We start from the raw sequence: 21953 nt of genomic DNA, 5'->3' as shown, positions 1-21953 counted from the left end.
TCTCATGGCTCCTTGTTATTTGCTATGTGAGGCCTCTACTGGACAGCATCAAGTCTTTCAGCCTAACATGCTGCAATTAAGCTGACAGTAGTCTAATCATACTAAACCTGGATAAGTTGAAGGACTTTGAAACCTTGGGGCTAGACCACCGCCTAATAGCTGTAATTCAGTTGCTGCTGAATAGTCATCTTAAACTGAGCTCTTGAAAAGCTGAGATCCTAATATGTTGCAGATGGTAGAACTACCTGCAGACCACCATCTGGCTCCAGTAACTACATCCACAAGCACCACTTTCTTGAAAATCTTGAACTTTAAATGGATTGGAGCCTTATCCTGTTTCCCCAAGTGAAGTCAAGGTTTACTGATGCATGTATTTCCTCTAATCTGCTTAACTCACATACATAAAGAATGTCATCAAGCTTAGACCAAGCATACAGCCCAGCAGATCAAAAAAAACGATGACATACTTTGGTATTTGCTTCCAGTTACATGATGCTCCTAACTGGGATCTAGCTGCCTATATCCAATACAATACACTGTTCTGTACATATTTTTTTTTCCAACCATGTTGATCACTACCCAATATAACAGTTACTAAACATAGCCAAGCACAATACCAATAGACAACTTTGACTCCCGGTCCGCAAGAATTCCCTAACTAAAAAAAGCGCCCAGGTTTTGAAACCACTTCAGAACATGACTAATGTTGAGAATGTTCTGTACAAATTTACTCAACATAACCAGGGTAGGAAGAGAGACTAGGAGTGTGTGGCTGAGCCTCTGATCAAAGAGTGGTGGTGCACATCTGTAGCTAAAATATGGCAAAGACCCCATGATCCGTGGGAAGACTGCAGCGTAGATTCCCTAGGTGATCAAGATCTAAACAATTATTCAGCAGTTTCTAGTCAGGCCCTCACTCTACCGATGACACCACGTCCTACCACGAGGTCTTTCAGAGGGCTGCTTTTCACAAGGTTGACGTGCATGTCACCCAGGAGAAGGATTTCACTTTTCTGGGGATGCTTTCCAGATCTGAGTGCACGGTTCAGGTATTCCCTATGCTAAATGGCATGCAATAATCTGCCCCCAATAATTTCAGGTAGCCTGTTAAGGCAGAGATAGTCACCCAGAGGGTTGAGATGAAATGTAAACCATTCCTAGCAAACCAACATACATTAAGATGCAGGTTCCACCCTACTCGCCGGGGTACACATTGCCTGCAATCGCGCCTCTAGATAATGAGAGCAAGAAAATAGACACATCGGGCAGGAATTTGGCAGTTGGAGTGGTAACCCATTGGCAGATAGTCAAGTTGGTGCTCTCCTGTTACGCTACAACTGGGCAAAATAAGAGGAGATGCAAGAACTTCTAAAGCACCTCCAGCAGCTGTGCTGAAAGTGTGGAAAGGAGATGGTCTCTGAGGGCAAAGTAATCTCCGCTAGCATTCACTGCTGTGGGATGTTGCTAACAGTCTCTAAGGGCATTAATACCCGTGTCCTACTCTTGCACCACATGTATCTTTCTGTTCAAGACCGAGGTCCAGCAGCATCTCCTCAACCTCCTGTCCGTCCCCAAATTTAGGAAATGCTTGAGAAACTCAAAAGATACGAAGATAACAAAGTCTATTGGAGGACTTCAGTCCACTTTGTAAGGGGCACCTTTGATTTTATCAACCCCGAGGGGGAAGGTTACCTTGCCCGAGCATGCCTACTCCTCCTAGAGACAGCAGCAGGCTTATCACCAATAGGAAGTGGGAGGGTACAATAGGAACTCCTACACAGATAACAACAGGTCACGATAACGGTGGTTTCAGCAAGAGAGTTGCCACTTCCAAACCATGACTTAACCACCTCCCCAACCGATCATGCCTCCTGTTAGGGGAGGATATGCAACTCTCTCACTCGCTGGGTGGAAAACATGGCAGACCAGTTGGTGGTAGCTGTAATCCAATACAGCTATTTTCCGAACTACACACTACTCCCCACAATATCCAAAATTGTACACACATTCTAAGCAAAGAGCACATCTGCCTCCTTCAGGAAGAAGTTCAGGCCCTCCAACAGAAGGACACTATTTTGAGAGTGTCTCACAACAATAGGGGAGCAGCATTTACTCTCTACTTTCCGATCCCCAAAAAGGATAACTCCCTTAGTCCCATGCTCATTCCGAGGCTCCTGAGTCATTACATCCTATCACAAAATATTTACATGGCAGCCCTGCAGAAAATCAGTCATCCCCATCCTTCAACAGTGCAGCTTCATACCTGTGCTTGATCTTAAGGGTGTGCCTATTTCCACAAACCTATCCACCCTGCTAATTGACAGTACCTTGGCTTTGTGTAAGCGGAGGACACTGCCAGGTCAAATTACTCCCTTTCAATGGCACTACTGCTTCAAGGGTTTTTACAAAGTGCCTATCAGTGGTGGCTGTGCATCTTTGAAGGGAGGGCATGACTTTTCCTACCTCAATGATTGGCTGATCAAGAGCAGCCACAAGCTGCTGTGTTTGGCACACACTCGAACAGCTGGACTTCACTGTAAACACTACCAAGTCCTCACTTGCAACCTCTTCAGATCCAACTTTCATAAGGTCAGTACTGGAAATAGTCATAGGCAAATCTTACCAAAGCCAACAGAGTCTTACTCTTTCAGCACCTGCTTCCTCTATTTCAGTCAACCCCCAGTACCACTATCATGCACCCTCTAGAAATGATAACCTTCTGCATCGACATTGTTCCTCAAGCAGGGCCCAACATGTGCCCCCTATGAGTGCCTCGCAGCTTGGTGGTTTAAGCCTAGTATCACTGGGAAGATATAGTGTTGGTCTAGGGCAAAGCGCACTGCTCTTTGCAAAAGTGGAACAAATCTACTTGTTGCAATGTAAACCCACTACCACAGGTGATCATTACCACAGACTCCTCTCTCACAATAAGCCCAAGATAGGCCATCAATCCCTGATGCAAACAGTTGTATGCCAAAATGAATGCGAACAAGGCCACACGCAACACTAGGTAGACGCGGATAAAACATTCCAAATATATAGAAGAAGCTGAAAGATGCCAACATAAGAGCTCTTTTATTCTTCACTGAATATAGCAAGGTGAAAAACAGACCACACACCTGGTCCAGAAAGAATGGTATAAGATATAACAAATTATCACCAAGCTGCAGATCAGCACATGACAATAAAAGCAAACACAAAAATTGACCGGAGAAAAGAAGCACGAAGAAACTTGAAGGTAGGGGTAACCAGAAATCATGTTTCAATGAAAGAAAGCACAAACAAGTGCTAGTAGAAAAGAACTAATCACCCAAACAAGGGGTAATCGTCGATGATGGAAGTGTAAAATAAAGTATTTGTATAATAGCAGTACAACTACATGTCACCCCTCACAGTGCCTTGCTACTACAAGAGCACATGTCCAGGTGCAATAATGCCTTTAATCCAAGAGTGGAGAGTGGCCTAAGCTCTCTAGATGGAAACCAAAGGACTGGTCAGAGAATGCTCCCAGTAATTTCCAACAGAGACAAATGTAACACAACCAACAATGTTGTTGAGAAGTCAACCACCAGATGGGCCACTGGAGTTATAATAAAGACCCATTTAATATGCCTATACCACACACTGGCTCGATGAAGGAAATAAAGCCTGCACCACCACAGACTGGGTTAGAAGACCCCTAAAGAGTATCAGTCAACTCCCAATCTGAATCCTTAAGTGTCCGGCAGTGGAGCCAAGGCCTAAAAAAAACCTGCTTAGCTAATATGATAAATGGATACTGGTGTCCTAAACTCCCTATTCCCCTTGGGCCAAGGAAAACAATCCTAAAAACTGAGACAGCTGGTCACATCCTCTCAACACCAGAGAAATACATGGCAGGCAAAGAGAAGATTGTCCAGGGTTCGAAATACCCCAGCTCATAAATAAACTACCACATTTGGGAATCTATAGATTTTGAACATTGTAAGCAGTGTTCGTGTTTCCTCTTGCAACTGCTACATCTCTGTTTTTATAGAAAACAACCTTTTATTGAGGTACTCTCATTGTGAGGTCTAGTCATTTTGGGGAACGGTTTGTTTGTTTACAATAAAATTCCAACTAACCGGGGTCTGAAACAAGGCTGTGTATTAGGGAGCTGCTTTTTAAGTTCTATTCAGGCGATTTACTTCCAACTCAGGCAGGACAAAAAAATCTCCCCCTCCTAAACTGGATGCAAGACATCTCCCTCTTTTGTACTATGCTGATGACACAGCATTATTGGACCAGACTGCAATAGCCCGTAGAGAGCCTTAAATGCTCTTCTGAACTATATCCAAGACCACAAATTAAAACTACATTTGTCGAAAACTAAGATTCTGAAATTTGGATACACAAAGACCGAGTAGGAATGGAAGATTGAAGGTCAAACAATATCTACCATTGATACCTATCTCTGTGAGGTATAGTTAGACACCAGTTTAACATTTACAAATTAACCTAGCATGATGCATGCTTCTGCTACTCTTTAGAGCAAAGCTAATGTCAGCAACAGTCTGCAGGTTCCCAGTCTGGTGCTCTAAGTTACATAATGACATTGTGAAACTGCAGTCTGGTGCAATAAGCTCATACTGGCTTTTGGCATGGTCATTTTACCAAGTATAGGAGACCTACAATTCATCAAATATTGTTTTAGGTGAAGGAAGGCTCCCAGGGACTCCTTAAAAAATGTGATTTGAAAGAGTTGGAAGAGGATTTTAAAATACATACTGATTATAGCATTCCCAACCTTGACCACATTCCAAGAGAATTCCACCAAATGAAATGTTGGAACAACAATATTAAATATTTTCATTTAAAAACAAAAGCAATGTTGATGGCAAGGAAGTACTCGTATGAGAATAATTTTATGGCTCTGGGCAAATTGCCTAGAACGTAGTCCCTCATATTTACTTACACCTCACATTTTCCTCATCCTTACTTTGCTGTGAGCATGAAAGATATCACAAGAGCCAAATACATTAGACTTAGGTGTCTGCTGTTGCCACTTTCAATTTTAGTATTCTGGAAGATTGATGTCTCATGTAAATGTTGTAGAGGGTGCGGATATTGCCTGGAATCCCTTGTACATGATGTTTGTATCTGTCCGCACCTACTGCCTTTAACCAGAAAGCTTCTACATCCATGTTTCAATCGTCTGGGTGTAAGCAATGGTTGCTTGTATGCACAGCTCTGATCAACAGTTTATATATATGTCGACTACTAAAATATCTGGACCCAGCAATATAGAGCTATAGAAAAATAATTTGTCCCTAAACACCCCCTCATGATCAGTGTATCAATGATTTTGTGACCCCCGTAAAAAGGTTCATCCTCAGTGACCAGTACTCGGCCTTCCATGGGCACTCCCTTGAAATTGCCAAATACATAACAATTTTCTGGTTTATGTGAGCACGTGGCACTTTACGGCATGTTTTGTAATTTTGCAAGGGACACTTTAAGAAGGAGCCTAATTGTTTTATGTAACACAAATGATAATTCACATACGTACACAGCACTTTTGACTTAACTTTCTTTATACGTAGAACTGGTTTTAAGTATTGTATGATAGCTTTAAGTGCTACCTTTGCAATAGGTACTAATATAAGGAGTTTAATAGTATTCTTTCTATACTGCGTTGTAATTCCAATTTTAGTGAGCCCAGATCTCCATGATATTTACAACTTTGATTATACATTGTATTTATATATCTTCCTAAACTGCGGTTGTTAACAATGAATACCCAGTGATTGTAAAATGAGCACAGAAAAAACGACACTCAATTTATTCTACATATGAAAACTACTTTCTCCTTTTTTTTTTTATTATAGTCATTGATAATGTACACTCGGGCATTGAGTAAGGAGCACAGCAAATTTTGGGATTCGTGGAATACAAGCAAGTTGGTTATTTCTAGTTAGTACTCACCACATGAAAGTCCAAAAGTCGACATTTCTGAGAGTTGTTGATTTTAAGACTAGAAATTGTAAGGGGTTTTATCAACCACACAAAAAAATATGATTTGAGTAGTAATTAAAAAAAACAACTCTTATGTGAGAAATGAGCTCCTTTGATTTCCTGATATAAGTGTTTGACTCGAAACTTTTCTATTGTGAAGACAAGTCTTCAAGAGATTGATGTGCTTGTTTTGACAGCATATTTTTTATCCATTTTATGAATTGGAGCACTGTAACCTGGATTCCTATTCTTATTAGGGTTTCTTTTTTAAACAATCCACCTATAATGCTTTATGGCATGTGATTGTTTTTCCTGGTAATCTGCGAGACGGCCTGCATTTTGGGAAAGATCATTATTTGTGAGAAGCCACATGGAAATTGGTCCATTTCTCTGTAAGCATGTTCTTCAAAATTGCACTCGGTAATTTTAATAGGATATTGGTAATTTTATCTTCAGACAATCCTCTAGTGAGGTATGTTTTATTGATCTGCTTCTATGACAGAAATTGTTGACGAATACAAGATCACTTACACCCTGTCATTGTCACTAAAATGTAAGTAAGAATTTATGGAATAATTCTTTTTGTGTGTTTTCATCATTTGAGCTGAAGAACTACAGGGATTACAATACATTTAATTGATAAAAAATATGAATGTACCTATAACACTTATTCTCTACCCTATCTTTCATATTTACACATGGCCCTGCCATCCTCGCCATGTTAGGCGATGTCTAAACAGCATGCCTCCTTCTGCCTTTAAGAGACAGCCAACGTGTGGCTAGTGTTTTAAAATCTGATATTTGCATCTCAAGATTAAAACAGGATTGATTAAACATTCGTTTTGCTTCCTCACCCACCCAGTTCTAAGAAATGTTAACAAGTATGACTCCATGAAATTAATCCAAGCAAAATTGTTTTCATACTGTTGGATTGAAAGCACTTAAGTTAACAAATTTTGATTTGTGTATAACAACTTGCAGGGGTTATTTCTTTTACTGTGAAGTTTTACTTAACTCATGATAAGTTCCTTATTTTTCTTTGTCTTGACCTTCCAGATATATGACATACAAACAGGCCATAATCTTCTGACCTTGTACAACTCTGACCTGGCAAACAACTACAAGCGCAACTGTGCCACCTTCAACCCAACCGATGACCTGGTGCTGAACGATGGGGTACTATGGGATGTTCGCTCCGCACAGGCGATCCACAAATTTGACAAATTCAACATGAATATCAGTGGGGTCTTCCATCCCAATGGGCTGGAAGTTATTGTCAACACAGAGATCGTATCTTTTCCAAATCTTTTATGGTGGGATTATGAGACTTGCATCCATATAGGCTTTCCTTTGTAAACGCAACTATTTTCTGAGGTATGTGTTGAGTTTATCCACAACATCTGAGTACCCTAAGCAAAGATAAAGTATTAATATTAAGAATGACCTTTTCACGTCTCCCAATAATTGTCATCAATTAAATTCAATTTTCAAGACCTCCATTTTCTAAAAGTGCCATTTGTGTCTTTTAATGAGAGTAATTTTAAAAGGTGAAGTGCATAGGGTGTCCTGCCGAAACACAGGAGAGGTGAGTGCAAAGGGTAATGAAATTTGCTCATTGTTGCTCCCAGCTAGATGATAAACTTTACGTTCAATGACATATGTGGCTGTAGGTACGCATGCTCTGCATGCTCCTGCCATCTAGTGTTGGGTTCAGAGTGTAGTAAGTTGTTTTTCTTTGTTGAAGCATTTTGGAGTCATGGGATTGAGTGACGACTCCTCAGTGGGAAGGCTACCACTATACACAAGCCTCTTTCTCCTCCCCCTTTATCTTCTCCATTACCTGCTTCTCCTCCACCTCCTTCCCCCCTTATTCACCTGCCTCTCCTACTGTAGGAGATTTCACACCACAAGGTTTGCCTCTATTCACAGGAGATGATTTAGGTGGGACACAACAAGACCCAGGTCCTTGGGATACATATAATCCTTTTCCCATGTTACCCACGGACCCAGATCTATACCCGCACTGCCCTCACTGCCAGAGGATGCTACGTCCTACCAGCATGTGATAGCCCAAACAGCAGCTTTTCACAATGTCGACCTTCACAGGAACCCCATTGAGCAAGACTTTTTATTTGATAACCTAATGTCCACACATAAGGATATCCAGTTCTCCCCATGCTCCCTGGCGTGCTTCATCATGCTGACAAAATCTTCACGGAACCAGTATGCCATATAGTTGACAAAAAATACAAATCCGCTTATTCTGATCCACCTTACATAAGGTCCCACCAGATTCCATTGTGGCTACTACCACGCGTAAGTGATCAGTAGTCAAGCCACAGGGGAATCTCCTCCCCCAGACAAGGAGAGCAAAAGGATAGACGCTGCAGGTAAAAGGATGGTTGTGCAGGCTGCTAATCACCGATGCATCGCCAACTCACAAGCCCTACTTGCAATATATGATCAGGGTCACTGGGATGAGATGGAGGATCTTTTGCAATTTCTCCCACCGCAAAAGGGAACAACACATTGTCACAGAAGTACATACAATCAGTAATGACTCTATTAGATGTGACCTGGATGCAGCAGGTACTGCTGCACTTGGCATCAACACTAGTATCATTGTAAGGAGACATGCCTGGCTTAGGTGCTCATGTTTCAAACTTGAAGTGCAATAAGCAGAACTAAATATGCCCTTCCATAAGGAGCACCTTTTTGGCTCTCTAGTGGACTCCACCCTTGAGAAGCTGAAAAAAATACCTCAAAGGCCATAGGTGCTTTTCAGTCCCTTTTCCGATGATGAACATTTCGTCCCCCCCACATTCAGAGGTGGTTACAAACCAACATCTTCAGAGGCCTCCACCCCTCAGTTGAGGCAGCCTTCAAGTTCCTACTTCCATGTCTTCTATAGAGGTACCTATAGAGGTAACAACACACGAGGTAGAGGTAAGAGCGCCACCAGCCCCACCTCTACATCGACCTCTAAACAGTGACTACTTCCATCTTCCTACACACCATTCTACACATCCGGGGTCTACTTCAAGATTTCCTTAAGCATTGGTTCAACATCACTTCAGACCAGTGGGTCCCTCTCCATTATCCAACATGGTAACTGTCTTAAGCTCATTACCGTTCCTCCAAACCCCCCCCCCCTCCAACCCCTGAGGCTCTCTCAAGAACACCTTCTTCTCAAAAAAGAAGTACAGTCCCTTTTCAAAGTGGATATTGAGCCAGTTCTGCTACATGACCAGAGAACAGGAGTATATTCTCTATACCTTGCCATTCCCAAAAAAGACGTCTCTCTGTCCCATTCTGGACCTAAGGCCCTTAAACCAATACATTCTTTCCAAACACTTTCACATAGTCATTTTTCAAAATGGGATTCCCCTCTTACAGCAGGGCAACTTCATGACCACCCTTGATCTCAAGGACATTTACTTCCATATTCCCATCCACCCTGCACACCGCAAATACCTCAGGTTTGTGGTTGCAGGAAATATCTACCACTTCAAAGTTCTTCCCTTCGGGGAGGCCACGGCTCTCATGGTCTTCATAAAGTGCTTAGCAGTAGTGGCAGCACATCTCAAGAGGCCAAACGTACACATAGTCCCTTACCTAAACGACTGGCTCATCAAAGGCGGCACGTTGGCACAATGTCACACTCAGATGACAGTGTATCTTCTGCACAAGTTAGATTTCACACTCAACTTTCTCAATCCCCACCTTCAACCTTTCCAGATACAGCCCTATCTGGGAGCCATACTCAGTTCACAATTGGGGATAGCATACCCCATCCAGCTCATATTCACAACTTCCAGTCTCTCCTCCCTCAGTTCCGAGAGAACTCTTCATACACCGTCAGGTCGTAATCCGCCTGTTAAGGATGATGGCCTCCTGTATTGCCATTGTTCCCCACACCAGACTTCACATGCGTCCCCTACAGCACTGTCTGTCTTGCCAGTAGGCTCAATCACATGGTCACTGGGAAGGTATAATGCTGTTAGACTGCCATCCTCATTGCTCTCTGCAGTGGTGGAACACCACAAACCTATCGAAAGGGCGGCCCTTTCTGGACCCTGCCCGAGATCATATTGATTAGAGATGTCTCACACACAGATTGGGGCGCTCACCTTCAAGAGCTCTCAGTACAGAGACATTGGGATCGTAGTCATCAATCCCTACTCATTAACTTTCTCAAGCTTCAGGCAGTATTTCTAGCTTGAAAAGCATTCCTTCATCACCTCTCACAAAGTTGTCCTAGTCCGCACAGACAACATGACAGCAGTGTAGTACCTTCAAAAATTGGGGGGACACGGTCACTTCAATTGTCACAGCTTTCTCAGACAATAATGTCTCTCCACCATCACATACACCTAGTGGCAGAGTATCTCCTGGGAACAGACAAAAACTTTGCAGACCTGCTCAGCGGGATGCAGCTACGCGACCCCCAGCACACTGGTTCCCCATCCTTTTTAACCACACCACACAGGACCCCCATTAAAGTTACCCGGGTACCTGAGTAGGTGTTTTTATTTCCCTAGTATAGCTGGATCCCTATTTCCAGGAATAAGATTAATTTACGCACTCCCTCCTGTTCTTTTAACAGTGAGGTTGAGTCCGCCCAGGTGGCACTGTCCTACCTGGGTGGGGCTAGGTGGTCATATGATGAAGCATGACACTATATAGTGTGTGAGACCACCTAGTCCGTAAAGGAAACTTTCCTTTCCTTGTTTTTTTCCCCAACTCCTCACCTTCCCCCCTGACCGAACATAACTACACAGCCCACCCAATTTTTCACCTCTAGTTGAGGACTACGAGTGGTCTAGCGTCACAATTAGTACACTACTGACCCCCCCACTTCATATACAACCCCGTACTCCCCTTTTTTGTGACATATCTGGCTGGCCTTGTTGTTTAAATACATAATGCAAGTAAAGCACACACACTGCTCTTCGCAGTATCTGCATGGACTTTCTTTAGTGGATTAATGTTTTGAGGTGGTTGGAGAGCAGATGGTAATACATAATGAGACAACAGAGACATGGGTGGAATGCAAAAAAGAGAATGGATTTCCCAGGCTGCATCAGAACGGAGAATTAAGAGTGTAGCGTCAGAGGGTGTCAGTTAACCCTTTTTGTACCTTGCTTTGAAGTTGAGTATCTAGAAACCCTCTCATCTCAGTAGAGATTTTCTGGTGACAGGGCTTCCCTATTGGCACCAGGAAGTCTAGTACCCACTGGACCTGTGCCAGTGAAACAGACTGAAATTTTAACTGGTAACGTATCTGGAACCAAGAGGCTATTAAAGACATTGCAACAGTTCAAGAATATATAAGAAGACCTTCAACTGATAGACTGAATCCCGTGGTCAGGAGAGGATGTGAATTCAAGATCTTCCAAGAATCCACAGGACAGCTGTAGAAGTACTGAAGCTTTAGGATCACAGGTATGATTTGGGCGTAAGTTGTCAGGGAAGCCGGGCCACTGCTCCCGGCAAGGACACACCAGCTCTTTGTCAGGTTGGTACATCTTTCTTCTTCCTCTGATCCAGCCCAGGTGGCTGCTAAGACATTCTCAGATTCAGTCCTACTTTGGACACAGAATAGCGATGCCAATAGCAGTCCCCCAGATGGATCTTTGTATATTTCTATCCAACACTTGTGTGCCCGTCCTTCTCGGAAATTGAGCAGGAGCAATCAAGTAGTGGCTTGAGAGTCCACTACTTGTCTTCCTCCTAAAACCAGGCCTGGTTGACAAGGTGGTCTTTAACTTTCATATCTTCAGGGCCCCTCATATCCTCAGGGCAGGAAGGGTCAAAACCCTGCTGTTGATCCCCTTATCGCCAATTGATGCAACTCTGCTGCCCCTCGTAGGTTTGGTTTAGACTGGTTCAGGTAGAACGTGTAATGTCTCCAGAAAGAAGGCCAATTCTTACCAAAAAAAGTGGATATCTTCAAAAAAGAGACTAGTTTTGCACTGGCAGGGGATTTGCAGCTATATCAATTGGGCATAGATAGCTACTTATCGCACTTTTAACTGATTTTGTGAAAGAGAGGAGAGACATGCAAACACTAGTATCCAATATTGAAACTGCTAGCCTTACACAAAGGCAGCAGCCATCTTGAATAGCTTCAACATGTAGAGTCAATTGGACACCACCATTTTCTCATGTGTAAAACTGCTCACACACCTATGCTTATAGGCAGTCAGCGCATGTCCCTGACATCATGCAGGCAAATGGTGCCCAGCTACACATGACTGCACAGACTTGTGGAGTGGTGTTAGGGAGTCTCTCCTTAGCGGCACTGTTGAAAAGGTCTGCACCCTTTATTAGAATTATGCTGCCACCATTGTCAGTCCACATATATCCTAGGTAGACGGCACAGTGGTCATCCTCCCAAAGGTGGATTCACTTTGGGTGACGCCTTGTTATCAGAGCCCATCTTTACAACTGTAACTCATAGGATTCAAAACATTATGAAGTCTCTGGGGAAAATACACATGGCTATAATACCTGAACAAGACTTCGCTAAGCTGTGCTGAGGACTTCTGTGATACAGCTTTGCCTCTTTAAAAGGGAGCATCAAATATCTCCCCTAGCGAGCGTTGTGCCAATCAAGCCCACTTGGTGCACATTGTTTAGTCTGGGAGAGTTGCTCTAGAAAGGTCTTATTTCATTCTGAAATATTTTAAATGCTGAAAGATGCATTTATTTAAGATATGTCCCAGGATCATATTCCTACAAATGTTTATGAAGGCATTAAAGATACCCATGAAGAAGAATTGCAGTTATGAGTAGCCCATACTTTCCCCAGCATTGATCTTTCAAAGATTGACCCCTATTAAAATATAATAAGCAGCATTAATTTGGAATGTAGTATTGTAAGGCATTGTCTGCAATAAAACAATCTCCCCAAAGTCATCTCTACCTCTTTTCCTCCTCTGGCAACTGAGACCACAAGGTAATTCTTCATAAAAACATGTAGTGTTCTCTTCGTTGCTGCCTTTATGATCACATGCAGCTGTGTATTAGTACCCAGGGCCACAGTTGTCGTCATGTGACTCCTGGAGGGAGAACAGAAAAGGAGTATGTTTGCCTTGAGGTAGTGGTTTATTAATGCCACTCTCCTTTGGCAGTTCCCTGTTTGGACTAGAGCTGTTCTTTAAGGGAAGACCCATATGTAATTAGCAGCTGTGTAGACAGACTTTTACGGTCTCCAGTATTAGTATGTTTCATGAGCTGCACATGCAGCGTTCACACCCTGTAAGCCTGTCGAGTGAGTTTGACTTTTTTTTATGCTCTACATAGTTTACAAATCTGAGATCAAAATGATCCATGACATATGAACAGACTACTGAAATGATTGCTTTGCATATCGATGTTGTGATATACTGAGATTCAAGTATGACAATAATTTTTCTAAACATATTGATCATTAATACCAGGGCTGGAAAATTGACAAGCGATGTAAGTGCTTGAGAATCGGGGAGTAGGAGAGGAAGCCCTAAGCTGTAACGCCCAACAACCATCATCCTTTGGGCTAAATATGATCTCCTGCGCTCCCCTTTACTGCTACTATAGCAAGAGTTACTCCCAGCACACAGTGAAAGGTCATGCTCAATAACATGCCATTTTCTAGACTACTGACCAATGTGGGTAACCACTGTAGATGAATACACCAAAAGTCAGGACCCGTTAAAGACATCTGTGGTACGGCGCACACCGTACTGAATAGTGTCCTTAGGAAATACTGCTACCAAGTAACCACAGCCTGGTAGTATGATGCTAGTGGCCCGAATGCCCTCCTGTGTTGAGGTGGTCCCCTGTGTCAGACTTCATATGCGAGAAATGCCAAGGTAGTATCGGACATTAGGTTCTTGTTTGCAGGGTGGCTGTAAGACCATTGGAAACTACAGTTTGTGGTAAATAGCATTGGTGAACATCTCCAAATAATTCTGCTAGTTATGAGGGCATATCCAAGTCCATGAGGCTCATCATGGAAGCCCGATGGTATGGGAATGACCCCGGCAGCCCAGCAAATGAATCACCTAAAAATATGCTGGCTAATAAATTAAGGTGAAACTGACCCCCTCAGCCAAGGACGATTAGAGACCGCTGATTAAGAATGAGAATGAGTGTTGGTCTAAAAGGAAAAATTAAAGAAAAAACAATGCAGTGGGATTATGGAACCAGATGCGGGTAAGAGCAGACTAACAGTGCAAAGTCCTATGATGCATCAGCTTTAAAGAAATGACCACTGGACCAATATTGCGGTACAGAAACATGAATGGACAGCCACAGTAAGTATATCGATATGAAGTTACCTATCACCAGTCCTAACATTGTAATGACTTCCGAGTGATAGACTGTACTGATGTATCCTGCAATACTGTAGTTTATAGTCAGTAATAATTCCTTATTTAAGGATAGGGCCCAAAACATACACTTTTTTCTATAAGTAGATGTCAGTTGTTTCCTAGAAATTCATGGGACTGCCATGCTTGTTGCAACTGTTAACAGAAAAATTGTTGTCCAACTTAGTCTTGTATGTTAATGTTTGTCTTGTATGTTAATTGTTTACAATTAAGAATCCTAATTTGGGGTAGATTTGCCAGTGGTGCAGCCTTTTCTGTGTATAGGCAGATGTCTTTTTCCTTCCGGAGCCTCCTACTGTTTTCTGTTCCTTAACAGTTTTTGTCCACAGTGGGATCTTCGGACGTTCCATCTTTTACACACAGTACCAGCTCTGGATCAGTGCCGGGTTGTTTTTAACAGTACTGGGACTGTGATGTATGGAGGTAGGATTGGGATCTTTATTTTCGGAGTACTGATAACCACATGATAACATTGCTTCCATTTCTTAGCCTTGACAAAATATATATCTTGTTATAAATCCTAGCCATGCTCCAAGCAGATGATGAAGATGACATGCTTGAAGAAAGGATGAAGAGTCCATTTGGGTCATCATTTAGAACATTCAATGCTACGGATTATAAGCCTATAGGTAAATTTGAAACTGTGCAGTGTGTTCACAATTGACCCATTCAATTAGTTTATTAGCATAATTGATTCATAAAGGTTTCATTTTATTGATACCAGCAGTTCATTAAGGATTATCAATGATGTATATAATATTAATAAAGAAAAGCTAATACATGGGACCACTCATACAAATAATACCTGACCCCTAAAAATATTACTTTCAATAAAATTTACTTTTCAACTTGTTACATCAAGATACTGCATTGTTAGTTTTCAACTATTGTCAAATATTTATTAACAATTATATATTTCTAATGGTTAATTGACCAGCTATGCCAAGAGAGTAATAGCCAGCAGCCTAAGCACATCTATAATTAAAGTGTACATGCTTTAGGTCTCAGTACAGCCCATTACTTTGCTAGATGCAGTTACATCATTTAAAAAGCATCCCTGATAGACTTCTAGCCACAGGTTCCTTACCTTAGAATTATCCCAAAGCGTCAGACTGGTTCCGGGAATTTTTTGTGAGCAGTACCCCTGTGCCGTTTGTTTCCGCGTGGCATTGTCCACCCACGACAGAAGTGACATGCAGGATGCCTATATAGGTGCCATACCAGCGTGCTGAAGTCAGTTCTTTAGGCACCAGTCAGCGCTGATGCAGAGAAGATATACCCCGTCACTTTTTGACTAACCTTTTTTCGACCCGTTTGTTGAAGATTTTTGTCCCCTGGTGTGGCAGAGATGTGCATAAGGAAGGCTGGTTTTAAGCACTGTGACACCTGTCACATGAAAGAATCGGTGACGGATCCACATCTCGTCTGCCTTTGGTGCCTCGAGCTCGACCACAACACCAAGATCTGCACCAATTATTGCACCATGCACCCCAAGGCCTTGAGGTATCGTCGTAGAGCCACTCCGTCCCTGCTGGAGGGTCTTCGGCCCCACAGGCTCGGGAGGGGGACCCTCCTGGTCTTCTGCCAACATGCTCACCTTTGGTGCTAGTCAGGCCCCCTGGATTCATGAATGGGTCTGGAGCGGTGCCGGCTCCACTGCCAGCGTCCCCAGGGGCAAACCACCCAGGCCACAGTCTGTGCCCTATTCTTTTGGGCTGGGACTTGGAGATGATTTAGATGGGCCACTAGACCCTGATGAAAACTTGCCCCCAGAAGTCACCAAGGACACATGGTGTGAGGATTTCGCAGATGCCAGTGGACTGCATACCACCTGTTTACTGGCTTGGTTTCTCCTCCTACCATGTCTACGGAGGAAGGAATCTCATTCGCTGTGGTGATGAGGAGGATGGCTGAGTTCTTAGTTCTTCAGCTATTCATTGTGCCTGTCAGGACGAATGTTTTCACTGAGGTGCTTCAGCTGGGAGTCACCACATCTAAACCGATTCTTTCGTTCAGCGAAGCCCACACGATGTCCTACTTATCGCCTGGTCCAAGCCCTACACAGGAGTTCCTCACAATAGGTTGATTGCCTGCTGCCATAGCTCTGCCCCAGGGGACCCCAGTTTCCTCACAATTCTCCCCACCCCAGAGAGCTTGATGGCCCAAGCCTCCACTTAGATTAAATCCTGGCACATTTCCTTCCACTCCCCCAGATAGGCAATATTGGACGCTGGCTACCCAGGGGAAGATGATATTTTCTTCTACCAGCTCGGTACTTTGGTAGGTGAACACTGCATGCATTTTGGTCTCTGGAACTCAGTTGCGCGTGTGCTGCCTATGGAATCAGAGGAGGTCCGAGTTATACTCTCTCAAACTATTGCTCATAGGAGAGACGCGCCTAATTTCTCCATGTACTGTGGGCTGGATACGATCTGCTCGCTAGGCAAAGCAGTTTCATCGTTAGTGGTTCTCCATCCCAACGTGTTGACGCTCTGTCTTCATGAGTGGAGATTCAGTGGTGACAGTTGACAGATTTTGACCTTGCGTCCGAAGTCTGTCATTTTATTCTGGCAGCTCTACATCCCTCCACCAAGATGGTATACACTGGCCATTGGAGCAAGATTGTGGCATGGTGTACAGACAAACAGGTTGATCTGATATCTGCACTCCTTTCCCAAGTTATTTTGTTTATTCTTACCCTGGCCCAGCAGGGTTCTGCATTGGGCGCATTGAATGGTTGTTCATTTGCTATCACTGCCGTTCTGCGGCTGCCAGATCAGTCTTCTCTATTCAAGTCTCCTATTGTAAATAGGTTTCTTACAGGTAAAAGGTACGTTTCCTCTAGCTCCCTTTGTTATGCCTCAATGGGACTTTTGTGATGTGTGCTGCCTCTGAGCCGCTTCATAACTGCGCTTCTAGGCTCTTCACCATAAAGCCTACCTTTCTGGTGAAAATTACATCTGCCCAGGGGGTCAGTGAACTGCAGGTGCTCTGATGTCAGCCTCTGTATATTTCTTTTTACCCAGACAAACTGGTCCTTCGGAATCGAGCATCCTTCTTAGTGAATGTAGTTACCCTGTTCCACATAGGCCAATCCATCACCTTGCCTACTTATTAAGCTCCGCTTCATCCATCTAAAGAAGAGTAGATACTCCACCTTCTGGACCAAAAAAAAGCCTTGTCATTCTATTTTGCCTTTACACAGCCATTCCAGATGGATGATAAACTCTTCGTGGGGTATGTCAGAGCCATGAAAGGGAAGGCTGTGCAGAAATATACCATCTCCAAATGGATCATACTCTGCATCAATATTTGCTATGCATTGGCCAAGAAGCATCCCCTGGAGGGCTTGTGTGCTCACTCCAACAGAGCAAAGGCTGGGACCACTGTGTTTAGCACATGGAGCTCCAGTCCCGGAGATGTCGGGATGCAATGTGGGCTTTGTTGCACACATTCGCCAAGCACTGTTGCCTGGACAGTCAGGTCCCTCAGGATGGGCACTTTGCCCATTCTGTCCTGCAGGACTTTCTAGTCTAAATCCTGTTTGTAGACCCACATTCGGGGAGGTATTGCTTGGACACCTATTCTAAGGTATGGAATCTGCGGCTTGAAGTCTGTCAGATGATCAACTTACTTACCTTCAGTAATGCTTTATCTGGTAGAGAGCATATCTAGCCGCAGATTCCTTACCGACCCACCCATATTCCCCTGCTTTATGAACAGATTTTAGGTATAGGGTTGGTCCCTTCTCAGGGCCTTAGTTCTTCGTAGGTCTGCTCTCCTGGCGTGAAAAGTCATAAAAAGAACCTAACATCAGTGCACTAAGGTGGCACCTATCTAGTCACCGCTCATGTTACTTCAAGCGTGGAAGACGCTGCCATGCAGAGCTGAATGGTGCTACCTACTGGTGTGCAGGGGTACTGCTCTTGAAAATCTTCTGGGTCCAGTCTGACTCTTGGGGAAAATTCTTAGGTAAGGAATCTGCAGCTAGATAAGGTCACTACCAGTTAAGGCGTTACCGAAGGTAAGTTACTTGGTTTGCGGAGAGCCCTCACCACATGCTTTCTCTGTATGTTTAACAACACCATTGTCCTTGATCCATTGCTCTAAGGTGCTAAGTCACATCTCTACCCCTCTCCATTATAATCGCTGTTTTAAATTTTTTTTATTATTATTTGACTTTTGAGGGCACAAAAGCTGTTGAGTGTTTCCAGGCTGCTCTCTGTTTTTGCCCTTTGCCGATTGGCTTTTCCAATGCTTGTTTAAAGTGCAGCTTTAATTGTACTCTGTGACCTGCCTTTTTTCTCGACTGCTGGCTCCGGAAACAGGCATTGTGATATCGGAACACAGCAGTAATAAGATATTGAAGTTGATCAGCTACTTCACTTCTTTATTGAAGGCGACTAGATACCTTACATGTCGACTGTGATAAGGAAATTAGAGACTGGCTTTCATACAGGTATTGCAGGCTTCCATGTTATGTAACCACATTTATTCAATCTATATACTTTAGCAGCCAGAATGTATTGCTGCCATGCGTTTTCATTTTACCTATTGACACAAAACGAACCTTATCTGCCTGATCACAGGAGAAGTATCTAGCCACTCAAATGTGAAATTGTCTTTCTTTGTCTTGCGCTTTGCTCTTATATAAAGACCTTAGTTACTAACGAGGTGTATTGGCTATACAACAGCCTCCCTAGCATAACCTGACGATTTGTCTTACAGCTACTATTGATGTCAAGAGAAACATATTTGACTTATGCACAGATACCAAGGACTGCTATCTGGCAGTCATAGAGGTAAGGGCACCAATTTGTTTGCATCTTTTGAGTATATCTGCTAAATAAATTGTGGAGGGATATAGAGGGCATGGTTCCTAAAGTGGCTTACGAAAGGAGGCAGTGAGCTGAAGGAGAAGCAAATGTGTATGAGAAGTGCATCTACTATTAATGTGTTTTGCAAATATTTGCGGAAGGTGGTTCTAAACTGTGCTAGTACAGCACCCGTCTTGTGCCTGCGTAGTGGACAGTAGCTGTCGCTTACCTCAGTTTCCCTTTTGATTGACGTTTGCCAGTTCAATCCTAGGCTGATTAATGCCAGCTTTTTGAATCATGCTTGAGTTAACGAGTCAGGAGTTTTTTTGATCTTTCTTCTTGAATAGTCTTCTGTTGGTTACTAGTTTAGCCCCATACCTCTTATTCTTTGCTTTAGTGCTATTTTTTAAACATTGAAAGGTTCCTTTACATTCCCTTTCCCACACTGCCACCTGCTGTTGTTTTACCCATCGCTTTCTAACTTGCTAATTTCCCCCTTGTAATTTCCTGACCCTATCCCTCTTATTTGTTGCTTCCCCTCTTTCTCCCCCTTTCCGCTCTGCATTAACTTTTTCATCCCCATTTCCTTTTGCTTTTGCTTTTTCATAAACTACTCTAAATTCAGAATCCATATTTACTTGGTTATGCTGTAAGTGTGTTTAATTCAGTTAAACCACTAATTGTTGTTTAGTTCCATTTTTATTATTAAAGGAAGTCTGACACAAAAAAAATTAAGAAGGTCGATACATTCTTTTTGAGTCTTCATAAGTCAAATAAACATACATTAGACAGAGTTCCAAGGTAAACCGTATAGGTTTATTCACAATTTAAAATAATTACAGATGGCAGGAAATAGTTGGCAATTATGAATTAGGTCAAATCCAATAGTCAGTCATGATCTTCGAAAGTCTGAGTCTGAAGAAAGTCAAAGCCAGAACTAAGTATAGCTCAAATGACAGACTAGCATATAGTCTGAATAGTTAGTAAGACAAAGTCTGGCACATATTCCAAAAATATATATTTTTATATAGGCTTTTAGACAGGAAAGCCAAACACGTTCACTTTTGAGATGTGACATATTTGGGTTGAACTGGCAATATATAATTCTAGCTAGCCCATGAATACTATAATACACGTTTTTAATGCTTTCTTTATTTTTTTTTCTTTATTTTTAATTTACCTATAGTGTTTTCACAACCACTTCCCTAAGCACGCAATAAACAGATCATTTCAGACTCACAAGGTGCAATTTGAGCCTGTTGTAACATATATGCCCTCCTAATTGTGACGCCACCCCAAACACAAGCGTTTCTGTTCGCATCTGCTTGAGTGTCTGGGATAGCACCTGTGTATCCCCTGCAGACCTAATGTCATTTGCAGTTCTCCCACCACCACCACACCCCTGTCCCGAGTCTCACCAAGTGGCTTTTGAAGTAGATACTGGTGCCCAAATATCTCTGGGCCTGTTCTGGCACTAATTCCCAACCAAGCAGACCGTTGCTAGTCACAGAACCCAACGTCTTGTATCCAGCCTGCCATTCCGGGTGGTGGTCCATAGCCCCATCTCATGACCACCCTCTGTTTCATCAGCACCAGACGTAGTACAGTAAGTTTGCTTTCAGGGTTGGACTGTTCTTCACATAGCCCAGCAGAACAAAAGCGGAGAGTGAGGGTGGTGTGCTCTGCCTACCTCCTCCCAATACTTCCAGATCTCTGGTCAGTTCCATGCCAAGTGTTTGCAAAAAGTCTTGTCTGGTCCACATCAGTCACACTTAAGTAACTCTTGCAGCCCTAGTTTGTACAATCTTCTAGGCACGTAGTATAGTCTGTGCAAATATTTGAAGTGTATCAGTCGGAGCTTGGAATAATGTAATACATAAGATATAGTCAATAAGATACATCTAACCTATATCTGCATGTGAATAAATAAGGTGTGCATAGCAAATGAAGGAAATTACATGACAATTATGTAATTCAGTCAACAGTCCAACTAAAGAATGGTCCCTAGGAAAGGCTTGAGCTAAGGAGTTTAAAAACTAGAGACGGGGCATCCTGGTATTGGCTTTCTTAAGAGGAACACAAACTAATGCAGTTTATGAAAACAGAGACCATTAATTAGGCTTCTATTTATCCAATTGTATGAACTAAAGAAGCACACAAAGAAATCCATACATATGGAAAGGCTTTTTCACACAAAATAAGTGCATATGTCTTGCTGTAAACAGGACTATATGTTAGTGCATGCTGGCTACGGGCTAGTTATGCTACCTTAAGCTACCTTAATTAGTCAGTATTTTTCTAATTACTTAAAGCACTTTAACAGAAGCTTTCCATAACCAACATCTACACAGCGCAAATATTCATATTAACTATTATTAACATTGTCTAATTGATGCTGTTTTCACATCAGATACTTGCTTTCCTCTGTTTTCATAATTTTTGTTTTGAAAGTTATGTTATACCGGAGGTGGATATTATAAAGGAGACCTGAGTGATGAGGGCCTACCTATTTGTACCCTGGCAAATGGGCTGCACTGGACTTTTGGTATCTTTCTGCAAACCTAGTGCTGGACTCTTAAAAATAGTGAAGTCTCTACTTATCTTGGCATATTTTAAAGTGTGAAACATTTCCAGTAGTTTATTTGATAGGGAAATGACTGTTGAAGATAATCGCCACTTTTGATGTCACTTACTTTATGGAAAACTTTTCAAACAGTTCTAACTTTACCTCTAGTGTTGGGCTCGGCCATGTGCTGTCTGTTTTTCTTCAAAGACATTTTCAAGTCAC

General features: G+C 42.7%; 1 protein-coding gene across 11 annotated transcripts in view; it reads left to right on the top strand.

Moving 5' to 3' along the window:
* The window catches only part of DCAF1 (DDB1 and CUL4 associated factor 1), a 709202-nt gene that overhangs the window by 581822 nt on the left and 105427 nt on the right, over nt 1–21953 (top strand). For all 11 annotated transcript variants that reach the window (XM_069206794.1, XM_069206793.1, XM_069206790.1 and 8 more), the window contains 4 exons: nt 7030–7263; nt 14678–14771; nt 14873–14977; nt 19077–19150. In XM_069206794.1, coding sequence (XP_069062895.1) covers nt 7030–7263; nt 14678–14771; nt 14873–14977; nt 19077–19150 — 507 coding nt within the window. The remainder of the gene's footprint in view (nt 1–7029; nt 7264–14677; nt 14772–14872; nt 14978–19076; nt 19151–21953) is intronic.

This window comes from Pleurodeles waltl, chromosome 9, assembly GCF_031143425.1.
Source record: "Pleurodeles waltl isolate 20211129_DDA chromosome 9, aPleWal1.hap1.20221129, whole genome shotgun sequence".
Lineage (NCBI taxonomy): Eukaryota > Metazoa > Chordata > Amphibia > Caudata > Salamandridae > Pleurodeles > Pleurodeles waltl.
The sequence above is the reverse complement of the archived record's forward strand: the minus strand, read 5'-3'. Positions and strand labels throughout refer to the sequence as shown.